The 12411-nt window shown below is 40.6% G+C and overlaps 1 protein-coding gene across 19 annotated transcripts in view; it reads left to right on the forward strand.

The window, feature by feature from the left end:
* sox6 (SRY-box transcription factor 6) overlaps positions 1-12411 on the forward strand; it is a 134334-nt gene that overhangs the window by 83938 nt on the left and 37985 nt on the right. For 16 of the 19 annotated variants that reach the window (XM_046032701.1, XM_046032707.1, XM_046032702.1 and 13 more), the window contains one exon: positions 9939-10062. In XM_046032701.1, the coding sequence (XP_045888657.1) occupies positions 9939-10062 (124 nt within the window). The remainder of the gene's footprint in view (positions 1-9938; positions 10063-12411) is intronic. The other 3 variants (XM_046032708.1, XM_046032715.1, XM_046032717.1) reach the window with 1 other exon arrangement.

Raw genomic sequence — 12411 nt, forward strand, 5'->3', positions numbered from 1 at the left:
TGCCACTGAAAGAGTTACACATCTGCGTTGTGATGCCATTGCAGTGAGATTCAGCTGTAGGCTCAGGAAGCTTGGGGTCACGGTCCTGTTGTATCATTAATCATCATACCAATGTAAGGTCTTTGTCACTGAGAAGCAGTTTCCCTCTAATAACTGGCCTGTTTCAGACTGTATTAATTGTTTCCTCCGTCCTCACAACCCCCACATAGCCTGATGTTTCTACCATTAAGAGCTTTGACTACAGCTGAAGCATTAAACTTTTGTCTAGTGCTGAAAATAATCATCTAACTAGATCTCCCAGCATGAACAAAAACTAATTCTGTCACATTGGTGTACTGCTTCGTAAATTACTTTATTATTCTAAAAAAGAATACGCATGTTATCCAATCCAATGCAAGTAATTTAATGCACGGATTCTGTTTGGTTACCAATTTAGAGAAGCAAAGCCTCCCAAACTACAACATTATGGTAAATATTTTAAATCAATCAGATGAGTTTAAATAAACACAGGGCTGTATGGTAATTGCACAAAGATAATAGCGCTAATTTGTGTATTCTCAGATGCTTTTGTTGTCTCCCCGGCACAAATGATTTTCTCAGTGTGAGACTCTTATTAATGCACGGGCAAAAAAAAAAAGCACAAAAATAGACTTTGTTAAAGAGAATGTGTAAGTCCCCCAATTAGCACAGCTAGATTGGGACTGTTAGCATGATAATAAGAGAATAATAGAGCAGGGAAATGATCGTGTGTATGTGTTTAAGTGTGCACATGCGTGTCTGTGTAGATGCTGTGCTGCCAGTGCTTTCCCTTGTGTTGAAGAGCTCTGTGTTAGCCTGCTAGTAGGATTATGTGGGGGCATTAACAGCCTAGTCAGACAGGCTTGGCTCTCGCCCAGGGAGGCTCCGTCCAGCATGTTCATCCTCCATTTAAGGAGACTGTTAGCTGATGAAGATGTGCACATGCAAGACTGAAGATAAAAGAAAGCAGTGACCCAACTCATTAGCCCTGTGATTTAATATATTGACACTTAGATACAAATAATTTCAGTTAGTGGACTCTATCGGTGGGGAGGGAGGGATCAATTTAATTAGTTATGAAATGTGACTGCTTGTCAGGAAGCAGAAGAAATGCTGACGTTAAACAAAGTTGTGTGCAATTTAAACAATGAAGCCATCGCGGCCCTGTTAAAAGTTAATGATGCATAAAAAGGTGTAATAGATACAACCTCAGCAGTGGCAGTGATGGTTTGCAAAAGAAGCTAAGTGGATGAACAGTTGGTATGCAAAGCCATTTGTCTGTTAAAACAAATTCTTGCTTTAGGAATATAAACATTAAATAATGTTTAAATGGTCTGGGGTCTTAGGGTTATGATTCACTCTCCTGTTATCCATCCATCCATCCATCCATCCATCCATCTTCATCTGCTTATCCGGGGTCGTGTCGCAGGGTCTCCTGTTATTTCCACTTACATTTACTTTATGTTGTGGTACACAGGCAGGGCTAGTGGTCGTATTGTTTTAAACTAAACAGATGAACAGATTGTGTGAAAATTGGATTTAAAAAATTATAAAATATGGACAGATCCATCTTCTTATGTGTAATTTAACAACTGATCAGTGGCTTTATTGTCTCTTTTCATGCAGTCAAATGAAACACAATGCTTGCTTGTACTGTGTCTTTGCCGACGAGGTTTGAATGTAGACAAACATAGATCCATTATTCATGTCAATTATGCAATAAAACCATGGTATTGTGTAATTGGCCTTTGTAGTCAGACACCTCAGCAGTTTAAGCAGCGATAATTAAGAGGCTCCATCTGAGAGGTGCCACATGAACGGCTGTAATGTGTGAAATCACACCTGAGGGTCTACTAAAAATTAGTTACCTGAGGGGTAAAGCAGCCATGGGACGGGTTATATTATGAGACAAACTTCTACCAGTTCTCACAAGAATGATTGACAGAAGACAGAAGATCACCGGGCACTGAACATCCATTCTTTACATACACATATGATGAATGAGGCACTCCTATGTTCTTTCTGAATATCACTATAAAGCACCTGTTTAGAGCTCCACTAACTTTCCCTAGATGAAGGCAAAGCGCCTACACTTAACATCCACTGTACACCAACCCTCGTAAGGAAAATGTCAGTTGAGGGAGAACACATCCTCCACTGTGATGTTGATATAGATTCCTCTCCCTCTCAGCATGGACTGTGTTTTCTCTGCTAATGTTGTGCAAACTGTTTTGTCTTTGCGTTGGCTTTGCGCGGCCATCATCCTCAGCAGTGAGCACTCTCACAGGGAGAAGGAGCTGCATTAATAGGCTCTACTGTGTACGGGCAGGCGGCAGGGAGAAAGGGCGCGTGTTTTCTTAGGGCTGGGGTGGCAAAGCAAAGCTTTCAGCCCACGGCCAGTGCACAAAAAGGAGCTTTTTGATTTTGGGGCAGGGAGGAGAGTCCAAGCATTCCCCAACAGAACACAATGAATGAGCTTTTTTGTCCTGTAGTTTTTTTTATAGAAACAGAATTGTAGAATTTTTTGTTTGGTTTTTCCAAAACTCAACTCTCCAAAATACCTAGGTAATTTCTTTTAAACATTTCCTTAACGCCATTGCTAATTTTTAAACATAATTCAATCTTAACAGTATTGTGGCACAGGTCATCATATTAACTTCCTTGTTTGATCATTTTCTGATTGCTGTGGTTTTGATCTTGCCCATCATTAGGTGATGATATTGGAGCACGTTTGAAAGTCTCAACGCACACTGTCTGTTGCCCTGCCTGACAGGCCTGCTCTCTGCTGAACAACAGAATGGGCTCTGTTGTTTTCTGTGGCCCCGGCAGCTGGGAGGTAATAGCAAAGACAGAGCCTCAGTCTGTGATTGGAAGACGAGACGGAGGGGGAAACCAAGCCATAGTGTGGACAATACCATCACAAAAATTAGGGGTGGTCTTCTGTTCAGACAGAACTTTTTCAAATTAACTTTAAAGTTTTTTCCCCCTCAAATTTTAAATAAATGTTAATGAAATAATAAACCATGTTTCATATTGAAATATAACAATATAGCAAGTTTATAGTGAATATATGTAGGGAATATAACACAAAACAGTTAATATTGGACAGACAAAGCATTTATGTTTCTCTTGCTTGTGAAATTTTAAACCTTTACAGCCACATTATTTCATAAGCCTCACATACAAAATCCCTCTATTTCCTACTCTCCTTACCCTGTTCACATCACATGGCTGTAGCTGGTTATCTGACTAGGCCGTGTCCAATGTTCTTTAGAACCTCACTCACCCCCCTACAATGAGGGGCAGAGGCATGTCACTTATTCCCATTTCCATACAGCAAGGATGTATATGCAGGATAATGATGCCTGCCCCAAACTCACTTGTGGGTTTGTTTATGTCTGCTCTCTTTTTTTCCCGTCATTACACATGCTGTTTGAAGGAGTCCCCATGGAAATGGTCAGTTTACTGCAAACCTTAATTTTATGGCCAGACCTTCTGCTTTCATGCTTATTTCTTTGTATGCACCCCCCCCCAAAAAAATATATACATAAAATTCTTTGGAAATATAACCCTGAATTGCACAAAATTCATGACATACATTATGTCAGTATGTAGGAATGCACTGTGCTTTTAGTGTGTTCACAATCGAACACCGACTATGTAATACAATACAGAGCTGTAGCATGAAAACCCTTTTTGGTCACATAAACATACACCAATGAAAAAGTTTGTTTCTACCAATGCATGATTTAAATGTTTTTTTTAAAAATCTGTTTATTTTACTTGCATGTTTTTACCATTTTGCATCATACTTAAGCTCAAGCTTTTTATTATTCTTCCTACAACATTTTATACTGAAACTACATTAAATTGGAGCATTGTGCATATGTCCTGTAAATGCCAGGCAGTGTATTTAAGCAAACAGTAGCCTGCAGTTTTATCCAGAATTCCAAGGAAGTCAGGAGGAACGATGAGATAGAGGAGGGCTGGAGTGGAGGGATTTGGGGTCGGTTGTGTTAGGCGGGTCAGAGGGTTGGACTACTGTGCTTCCCTGCAAGCTCCCATCGACTTAATATAGACATATTGGAATGGCTGTTTTCCAAGAAGGCTTGTTTTACTGTGTAAGGAATTAGTGGAACAAGAAGTCATCTATTGGTTATTCCCTCTGGATGGTCTGACCTCACTCAAGTGTCTGGATTTGCTGCACTTTATCCTGTACAGCACTCAGTGTAACACAGGCAGGCATGACTGATGTGCAGCGCTACGCTCAAACCTGAGTGAACAGTGCCTGCTGTCAGCATTAAAGCCGTACCCCGACAATTCAGAGAAAATATTCTGGGCCAGTGCTTGTACACTGTTGATCTTTGTCTTTAGAGGCCTGTCTTTGACTTTTGTAGGAAAGGGTGCTGTATAAGAATTTCAGATGAACGAAGGAAGTGAGGAGAAAGGTCCGAGACAAGGGCCCTTTGTTGGCGACCTGAACGTGTCCAGTGTATTCGCCCTCCCCATTCCAGTGCGCCCATTTTCAGAGCAGACAAGCAGGAATAATGTGCTTTAGTCTATTGGGTGGGTATATGAAGACCTTCATTCAAAGGCAGGGGTCTGGAGCATCAAAGTCTGGTTCAAATCTATTGATCTATTTGTCTGATTACCATTAGCTACAGACAAATCCAAACACCATCACATCTCTGTTCGATTCATGTGTGTCTGCCATGAGGTTTAACTGTTCAGTGTATAGTAGTGGTTTAACCAGCTGATAAGTGACCTGTAGGAGTAATGTGTGCTTAGAAAATGTTGATTGTTTCATGAGGGAAAATAATCCTGAAGCAACACAGAGGATTCAACAGCCCAGAAGTGCTTCTACTGAGTGATTTTCCTCCTGGTTAGGCTCCAGTATAGTGTACACCCAGTGGGCTGTGTACACAGTGGTGGGTGTTAAACATATCCTGCTGTCTAGTGTCAGTTTTACTGTGTGTGCTGCTGTTGGGACATAGCCAGACTTGCCAGCTTCCTCAAGATCACTTCCCCTTTAAATGGATCACAAAAGGTGATTTCTACTTGCAGGTGTTTGGTGTGCAGCTCAGTGGAGAGCAGGGGGGAACGAAGTGTGAACTATCAGTTCTTACAGCAACAGCTGGAGTCTATCCTCCCTGGGTGAAATTACTGAACCCCTCCTATAGAAAATGTGAAAGAGGAGGTTAGCGAGAGCTGCAGATCTGACAGCTACTAAAGTGTGGAAGTGATTTTATTAAAAAATGAGATGTCAATGAAACGCGAGTTCTCCTCTGAATGATTACTGGTGATTGTGATCATTTTCCTAATGGGAAAGGCATCTATTATAATCTAAATGATTGTACAGAATTAAGATCATGATCACCATGAGCTCCTCAGAAATGTCTAATACTGCTACTTGTGGTCATATTGTCGTCAGTATTTTCATAAAATACCTGAAGGGGTTGAACTTTTTGCAAGTCTCCTCAAGGCAAATGATTGCAGATTATAGGGATATGCATGAAGCGTGTGTCAAAAGGTGTCAAGTATTAGACCCAGGATCCCACAGATTCTTTCAAGCTAATAACTATGAAACATGGTGAGAATGAGGTAGATGTTTACTACTAATACTTCTGTCTCTTAATCTTGTTAATAATGACTTGGACAAACAAAAACTCAAACCCAGTTTCCTTCATTGGTCTATTGTGGTCTATAGCAAGTAGCTATATAAACTTGTGTGTGGATCAGTGCATGGAGGTGTGAGGGATTTCAGAGGGAAAGCCAGCAGGGGTTTTCGGGCCTCCTGGGTGCTTTGTAGAGGCTATAACAGACAGTGAGGAACATGGGTGTTGACAGGGACCCAAGTGAGTGCTGTAATGCGCTGTACATTTCCATTTGCACTCAGTGTTTTGGAGCTGCTTTTTCGCATGTTGTAGGTAGACGCTTACACATCTATAAAAACAAAACCACTCACTTTTTTCATTGGCACAAATACTTTTTATATTACTGGAGCTTAAGACAGGTCTGTAGAAACGTGTTTGTTAAAATCTTTTCTTGTTAAAATAACTATAAAAGTGCATATTTTATCTAAAATATGTTAAATGGTACATGTATTGCACTATAAGCCGTACAGAACAATAGGCCGTACAGAAATAATAAAAGATAAATCTATTTAAGAGAGTATACGTGTGTGTGTGTGTGTGTGTGTGTGTGTGCGTGTGCGTGTGCATACTGCATGTGTTGTAAATGCTAGGAGAAATAAAGGGAGCTCTTTCAAGTCTATCCCATCTTTTACACCCTGTGTATTTACACTTCAGAGATGAGAGTCCGTCTGAGCCGCCTGACTCATCCTCTGCAGTCTGACCTCAGGATGGGCTGCTGTTGTAAACCATTGTCCAGTCAGTTGAGCTACTGTTAAGTGCTTTCTTCTTCTTTTACTTGGTTAATTGGATTTATTTGCTGAAGTAAATGATCAATTAAAAAAGGACGAATTAAGCTTTTCTCAATAAAACACAATGATAGATGATTTAGCAAACCTAAAAGGGATTAAGATAGTTGTCAAATCAAAATACAACAGGACAGAGATGTTACTGAACTAAATATTGCAAAAATAATTTAATAATAATAATTTTAATACTTAACTAAGATAAACCTAATTCATTCTTTCATAATATGGTATCTATACGGTATCCTACTCGCAGTAGAACAGCATGTTGGATCTATTTATCAAATACCAGCATCTCCTTGAGAGGGAAACAGATTGCGTGCTGGCCTGATACAGACTTCATCAGGTCATCTGAATTGATGATACATGTTGCAAGGCGGCTGAGTTCCCCAAGAAACCTCTGTTGGAGTGCTTGCTGGCAGAGACGGGGGCCTCAGCCAAGTCTGTCTGACTGATCACTACAGATGCTCCTCTTCAAGTATTCCGAGTCAGATCCTTAGTGCTGGGTCTTAAGGGACAAACAATAGCACCTGTTCCTCATAAGATAGCCCATTCATGTATCTTTAATGAAGCCTGGGGGCAGATGGTGTGAAATGACATTATCTAGTACTTAGCAGTGCTAAGACAAAGGAAGAGCAGTGCCAGCACAACAATGCCTCTGTATTTACGAGGAGAAGGGAGGACGCTGCCCAAGTGCCCCGCTCACATCTGCTCCACTTCATTTTCCAACTCCTCAAGATCATCTTGGCAATAGAAATATCCTGGGCACTCAGCCCACACATAGATGAACTTGAGGTTAACGCTTAAGGGAGTGGGGGATGGGTTTGTAGTTACAGAGGGAGAGTAGTGGCCACACATACGTACACAATTTCTTTTCTCAAAAAAATGGTCTTATGATATATATATATTTTTTACTTTACCAGTCAAATTTTAAAAAAGCACTTATGAAAATGTTAGAATCTGCTCAGCCACTGTGCCAGCTTTTAAATGACAGCTCAACTAACCTCCAATATTTGTTGCCACCTTGAAGCTCCTCAAAATTTGATTTGCCTTTCTCTGACATTAGTTGCTGTAAATTAAACTTTAATGCGTGGAGCTCATTACTGCAAATCACAACCATTCAAACTCAATGCATTTATTTCCCCTTCAACGCACATTCACACTCTGTCTAGCCTCGGTGAATCTTGTATATTCTGCTCCATATTTTAAAATAATAATAGTAATAGAAGCTTATATCCCAGATGAAATGACATCATTTACATTTAATGCTGGAGAAAAATACATCGTAAGTATTTGATGCCTTTTGCTGAGGTCTCTCAGTATATAATCTGTATACATGTCTTGTACAATTCAGCTATATTAATGAATGTAGTCTCATTTGTCTTTTCACTTAATTTAAAGCAAATAAATTATTTAATTGGGCAAATGATATAAAATATTTAAATGTTTTTTAACTGTGTAGCAAGATTACTATTGTTTCCTCATGTGAAGCAGCTGTTCTTCTGGTTGTGGCTCAGCTTGTTTTTATGGTATGATTTACAAAAAAAGATGATCATGATTACTAATAGCTGGTCCGATGTAAAGGAAGGTTGCATGTCGAGCAGTCTCGCACAGATGCTTTGACTTAGGAGAGTGTTTGGAGCGCTGTGAATTCCAGTGGAAGAGGAAATATGGACAGAGAGCTGTGAATAACTTGGTAACTTTGAAAAACAGACTTTAAAAAAATCATCACTTCTGTAAATAGAGTGTTTTTGTTTTATCCACTTTGCTTAAATATATGACAGTCAATAATTTTATTTAGAAAAAAATTCAGGTAACATTTAATTTACTGCTGATGCATGTTAGTTCATTCATAAAAATGTATGAACTACCATGCAACACACTTGGAGGGATGTGGACTTGAGGGAGCCCTTTTCTGCCCTGTGACTACCGCACATTCAGCAACAGACTCCATCTGGTTTTACAGTCCAAATATACAGACAGAGAAAAGCTGTGTTCCCCAGTGTCGCCCCCCGCCTGTCACTGGCCCTACCTCATGTTGTGACATTAATTATTGTGTTTTTCCATATGTTCCATACATGCAAGGCCAAGATCCATCTCTCATCCATTCAGCCTGGAAACTTGGAACACAAATCCCTATAAAGCAATGTTTTATTTAAGGTAATTTGTCGCAGTCTCCTTGGCCATTTATTTTTCTACTGCAATTGCACATTTTACAGAATTACTTTTGGAAGAATTATATACTTTTCTATTCTTCTATAATGCACTTTCTGCACTTGCACTTCTGTAAAAGCTCAGTGGACATAAAATGGCTATATTTATTTAGTTTTCAGTCTAGCTCTGCACCTCTGGACAGATCAATAAAGCAGTTTTGAGTAGGTTTAGCGTGCTAGCTGTGAGAGAAATTGGGTGCGACTACTCCGGTAAAGGGTCTACAGGGGGAGCAGCGCGGACTGAAAAAGTGGAGATCATAGTAGACTTCAGCCAGAACATGGGGGGAAAGTCCTTGCTCAGAGCAGGTTGATTTCATGCCCCAATGCAGCGGCAGTAATTGCACCCAGACCTGTTTTATTGCGAGTTGATTTTAAGGAGGGATGAATGGAGAAACATTCTGTAAAGTGTTTATTTTGGGGGATGACCTTTATTAACCCATTTTCCAGGCAGGTTCCCCTGAGGTGGCCTGGCTCAGTGCTAGATTAACCCTCGCAGGCCCATGGTAGCTGGGGCTGCTCCCCATCACAGAGTTTCAGGAAGTGGAGAATGACAGTAAGATTGGACCTTGCAACATGTGTGGAAAACCCCCACACACCACTTTTGAGACATAAGCTACTCTCCCACCCTTGACAAACACATGCAGGGAGTTTGCGTTGATATTCCCAATAGGCAAGTCAGTAACAGACTGTATGGTGAAGGTTAATATGTGAGTGGAACAGACAGTCCTAGGATGACATGAAATACAGCGTGCGGCAAGTACTATTTTCTTTAGGTGTTCATATTCTAAATAAATAATCATCCAAGATTATTGTGACTAGTTCATCTTCCCTTAATGTGAGTGTGTGTGCTTGTGGATGAAAATGCTGATCAATTCTGTCTCTGCACTTGTGTAATACATTTAACAATCCACTTGCTAACATGTTGGCCATTGCTTCTTTCAACACGTACAGTACTTCTCTGCAGAAGTAGTGTGGACCTACTCAGCCTCTCTGCCCTCTGTCCTGCATGTTGCTTCCTCTAACTGGTGCTTGAACAATGTGCGTATGCTGGGCCTTTGATGTACCGAGGTGAAATTGTGGTTTGGATTAAGACCTGGCGTGGCTCGGCCATGTATTGTGTGAGCACACGAGGGCCATCATTGCCGCAGAGCCCCCTGTCAACACATGTTAGGTAGAGCTGTGATCTGGCCTCCCCCTGAGTGGGCTCTGTGTTTCTGTGTTCCATGACTATGCTTAGGCCTCTCTCTGATCTCCGCTCCCTATCTGTTCAGCAGGTCCAGGGTCACATGCCTCCGCTCATGATCCCCATTTTTCCACACGACCAACGCACTCTGGCAGCAGCAGCCGCCGCCCAGCAAGGCTTTCTCTTCCCCCCGGGAATGTCTTATAAGCCAGGTATGCTTGCAAGTTAAGTCTTCTTTTTGTCTTTCCCCTTCCTCTCTGCTTGCTATGTCTTTTCCCTTACACTTTAAATTATTGTGATTATGATTTTTAGTCTTAAAGTTGTGACACTTGATAACAAATCCATAGCAACAAAGAAATGCTTGATTCACACTTGAGGACACTGGCATGCTCCGTTTGAACTTGGACTTGAGACCAAGGCCTGGGAACATTGTATTCCATGTGGAACAATAGATATGGATAGAGAAGCAGAGGAATGTAAACATGTCTTCATGATGAAAGTATCTTTCAGTAGTGTGCTGGCTATAACTGTTATTCAAGTATCCACAGAGATGATCCTTGCATGAAAAGTCGTCCTTTTGTTATATGCATAAAAATCAACTATATATAACTACCCCTATTACAGTTTAATAAAATTGTGTCTTGTGAAGACAATTATAAGGTGGATAGTTGGTGGATGATGTAAGGAACAGGTTTTCCTGCATGTATAACTGGTTTCATTGCCTGTATCAGCATGCCTCTTTCTCTTCCTTTGTCTTTTGAATTGCGTAAAAGAAAAGCCTTCCAAAGCCTTCAAAATAAAAAAAACATTTTTTCATAAAACTGTCGCAACATGTTGACTTATGCCCTGCCAAAGCAGTAACCTCATTCACCCTTGAATCCTTGTGAATATTAAAGATGTGCCACACACATACTACTATATTCATGTTAAATATAAACATAAAATAGATCCATGGCCTAAATTTCACATGCAAACAGAATGAGACAGTGTTGTGTTGATGAAAACCTCACTATCAAAAAGAAAAGGATTTATGAGTCAGCTAGAAAAAAAAGGAAAGGCTCATCTGTTGTAAAAACAGTATCAGAACAAGAAAGAGGACTGAAAACGGAAAAAGAAACACTTGGAAGTCAGCAGGTTCGCAGCACGACATTAAAAGGTGTGGTAGTGCAGTTAATGAATTAACTATAAAACCACAGGATGAAAAAGAAAGTCAGCTATTTTGGAACTATGGAGCCATGACAGCTTAAACAAAGTGCCTGAGGGGGAGTCTTTTACCAGTGTGCTTTCTGCAATAGGTTTGACACGGAAAATGTTTTAGTTCAAATAACAGGAGCTATTATGGAATCATGGTCAGGGGTCGCCATGTGTATGGTTCCTGCATAATTCATGAGTTCATGAAGAAACAGCAAAGGGGGTCTGAAAATGACTCTTGTAGTCAGGAGGAGTATTTCAAAACCTCTATTATTTCTGCCCGTCCAACACAATATACACACTATATCCAGAGAGTACAATGTTATCACCACCACCTGCAGGGTATACAGGATGCTGCCATGTCCTTTCTCCATGAAGTGAGTGGCCAAGCATTCACTTCCAAGACTAGGGCACACTAATCTGATGTTATCATTATGAGACAGCTCCCGGGGACCACTGCTTATGACCCCCAGCCCTGTGGTGCTCACATGGCAACAGAGTCATTCTGGCTCCATAGTGGTAAGTCATCACCCAATCCACTGGCTGTGCTCAATGGCCTGGTGTTGCATGGTAGACAAGCACAGTCTTAGAGACACCAGCTCATCTTTTAAACAAATAGATACAAGTTGGACTTTCATGTCTGTTTACACAGACATGGCAGCATTCAGTCTGATGTCCCCTAATGGACCTACAGAATGACCCCATAGTCTTCTGGTGCTAGTCTTCCTAATAGACATCCTGCTGACACTTGACAGTTCCCTCATGCTATTTTATTTTAAATCTTGTATTTTTAACACATTTTAGTTGTCACATTTAAACTGATTCACTGATTTTATGGTATTTGTTATTTAAGTCATTCAAGTTAGACAACACATAGTGTTCTTCTTGATGTACTGTAAAATAAATGCACCAAAGGAAGTCGGATCTACTTCATGAATGAAATCTCAACAACAATAAAACAATGGAATGATACACCAGTATAACTTTCTTTCATGTAAGTCTGTGAACAGCTTTGGTGATTCAATAAAATTTGAAAGCCAGTGAAAATAGAAGCTCAACTTTGAGGGTTATATAGTTCATTCATCATCATTTGATCTGGTCTAAGAAAGGCCTACATCTGTCAACCCTCAGCAGATCTATTACTTATATTTCATGGCACCACATGACGGAAATATAGCCTGTTGTGACCATGGCGTCACCTGTACTACCCCCCCCCCCCCCGGCATTCAGAGTCCAGGCTCTGGGCATGGGACCAGCCATGGCCAGTTAAAAAAAACCAAGCAGTTTTAAACGCAATTCCCTTTCACCAGTGACGCTAACTTGGCACAGCACCCATTCTTCTAGTGTCTGGTGCCTTGACACAGACTGAA

Source organism: Micropterus dolomieu, linkage group LG20, assembly GCF_021292245.1.
Source record: "Micropterus dolomieu isolate WLL.071019.BEF.003 ecotype Adirondacks linkage group LG20, ASM2129224v1, whole genome shotgun sequence".
In the NCBI taxonomy this organism is placed as follows: domain Eukaryota; kingdom Metazoa; phylum Chordata; class Actinopteri; order Centrarchiformes; family Centrarchidae; genus Micropterus; species Micropterus dolomieu.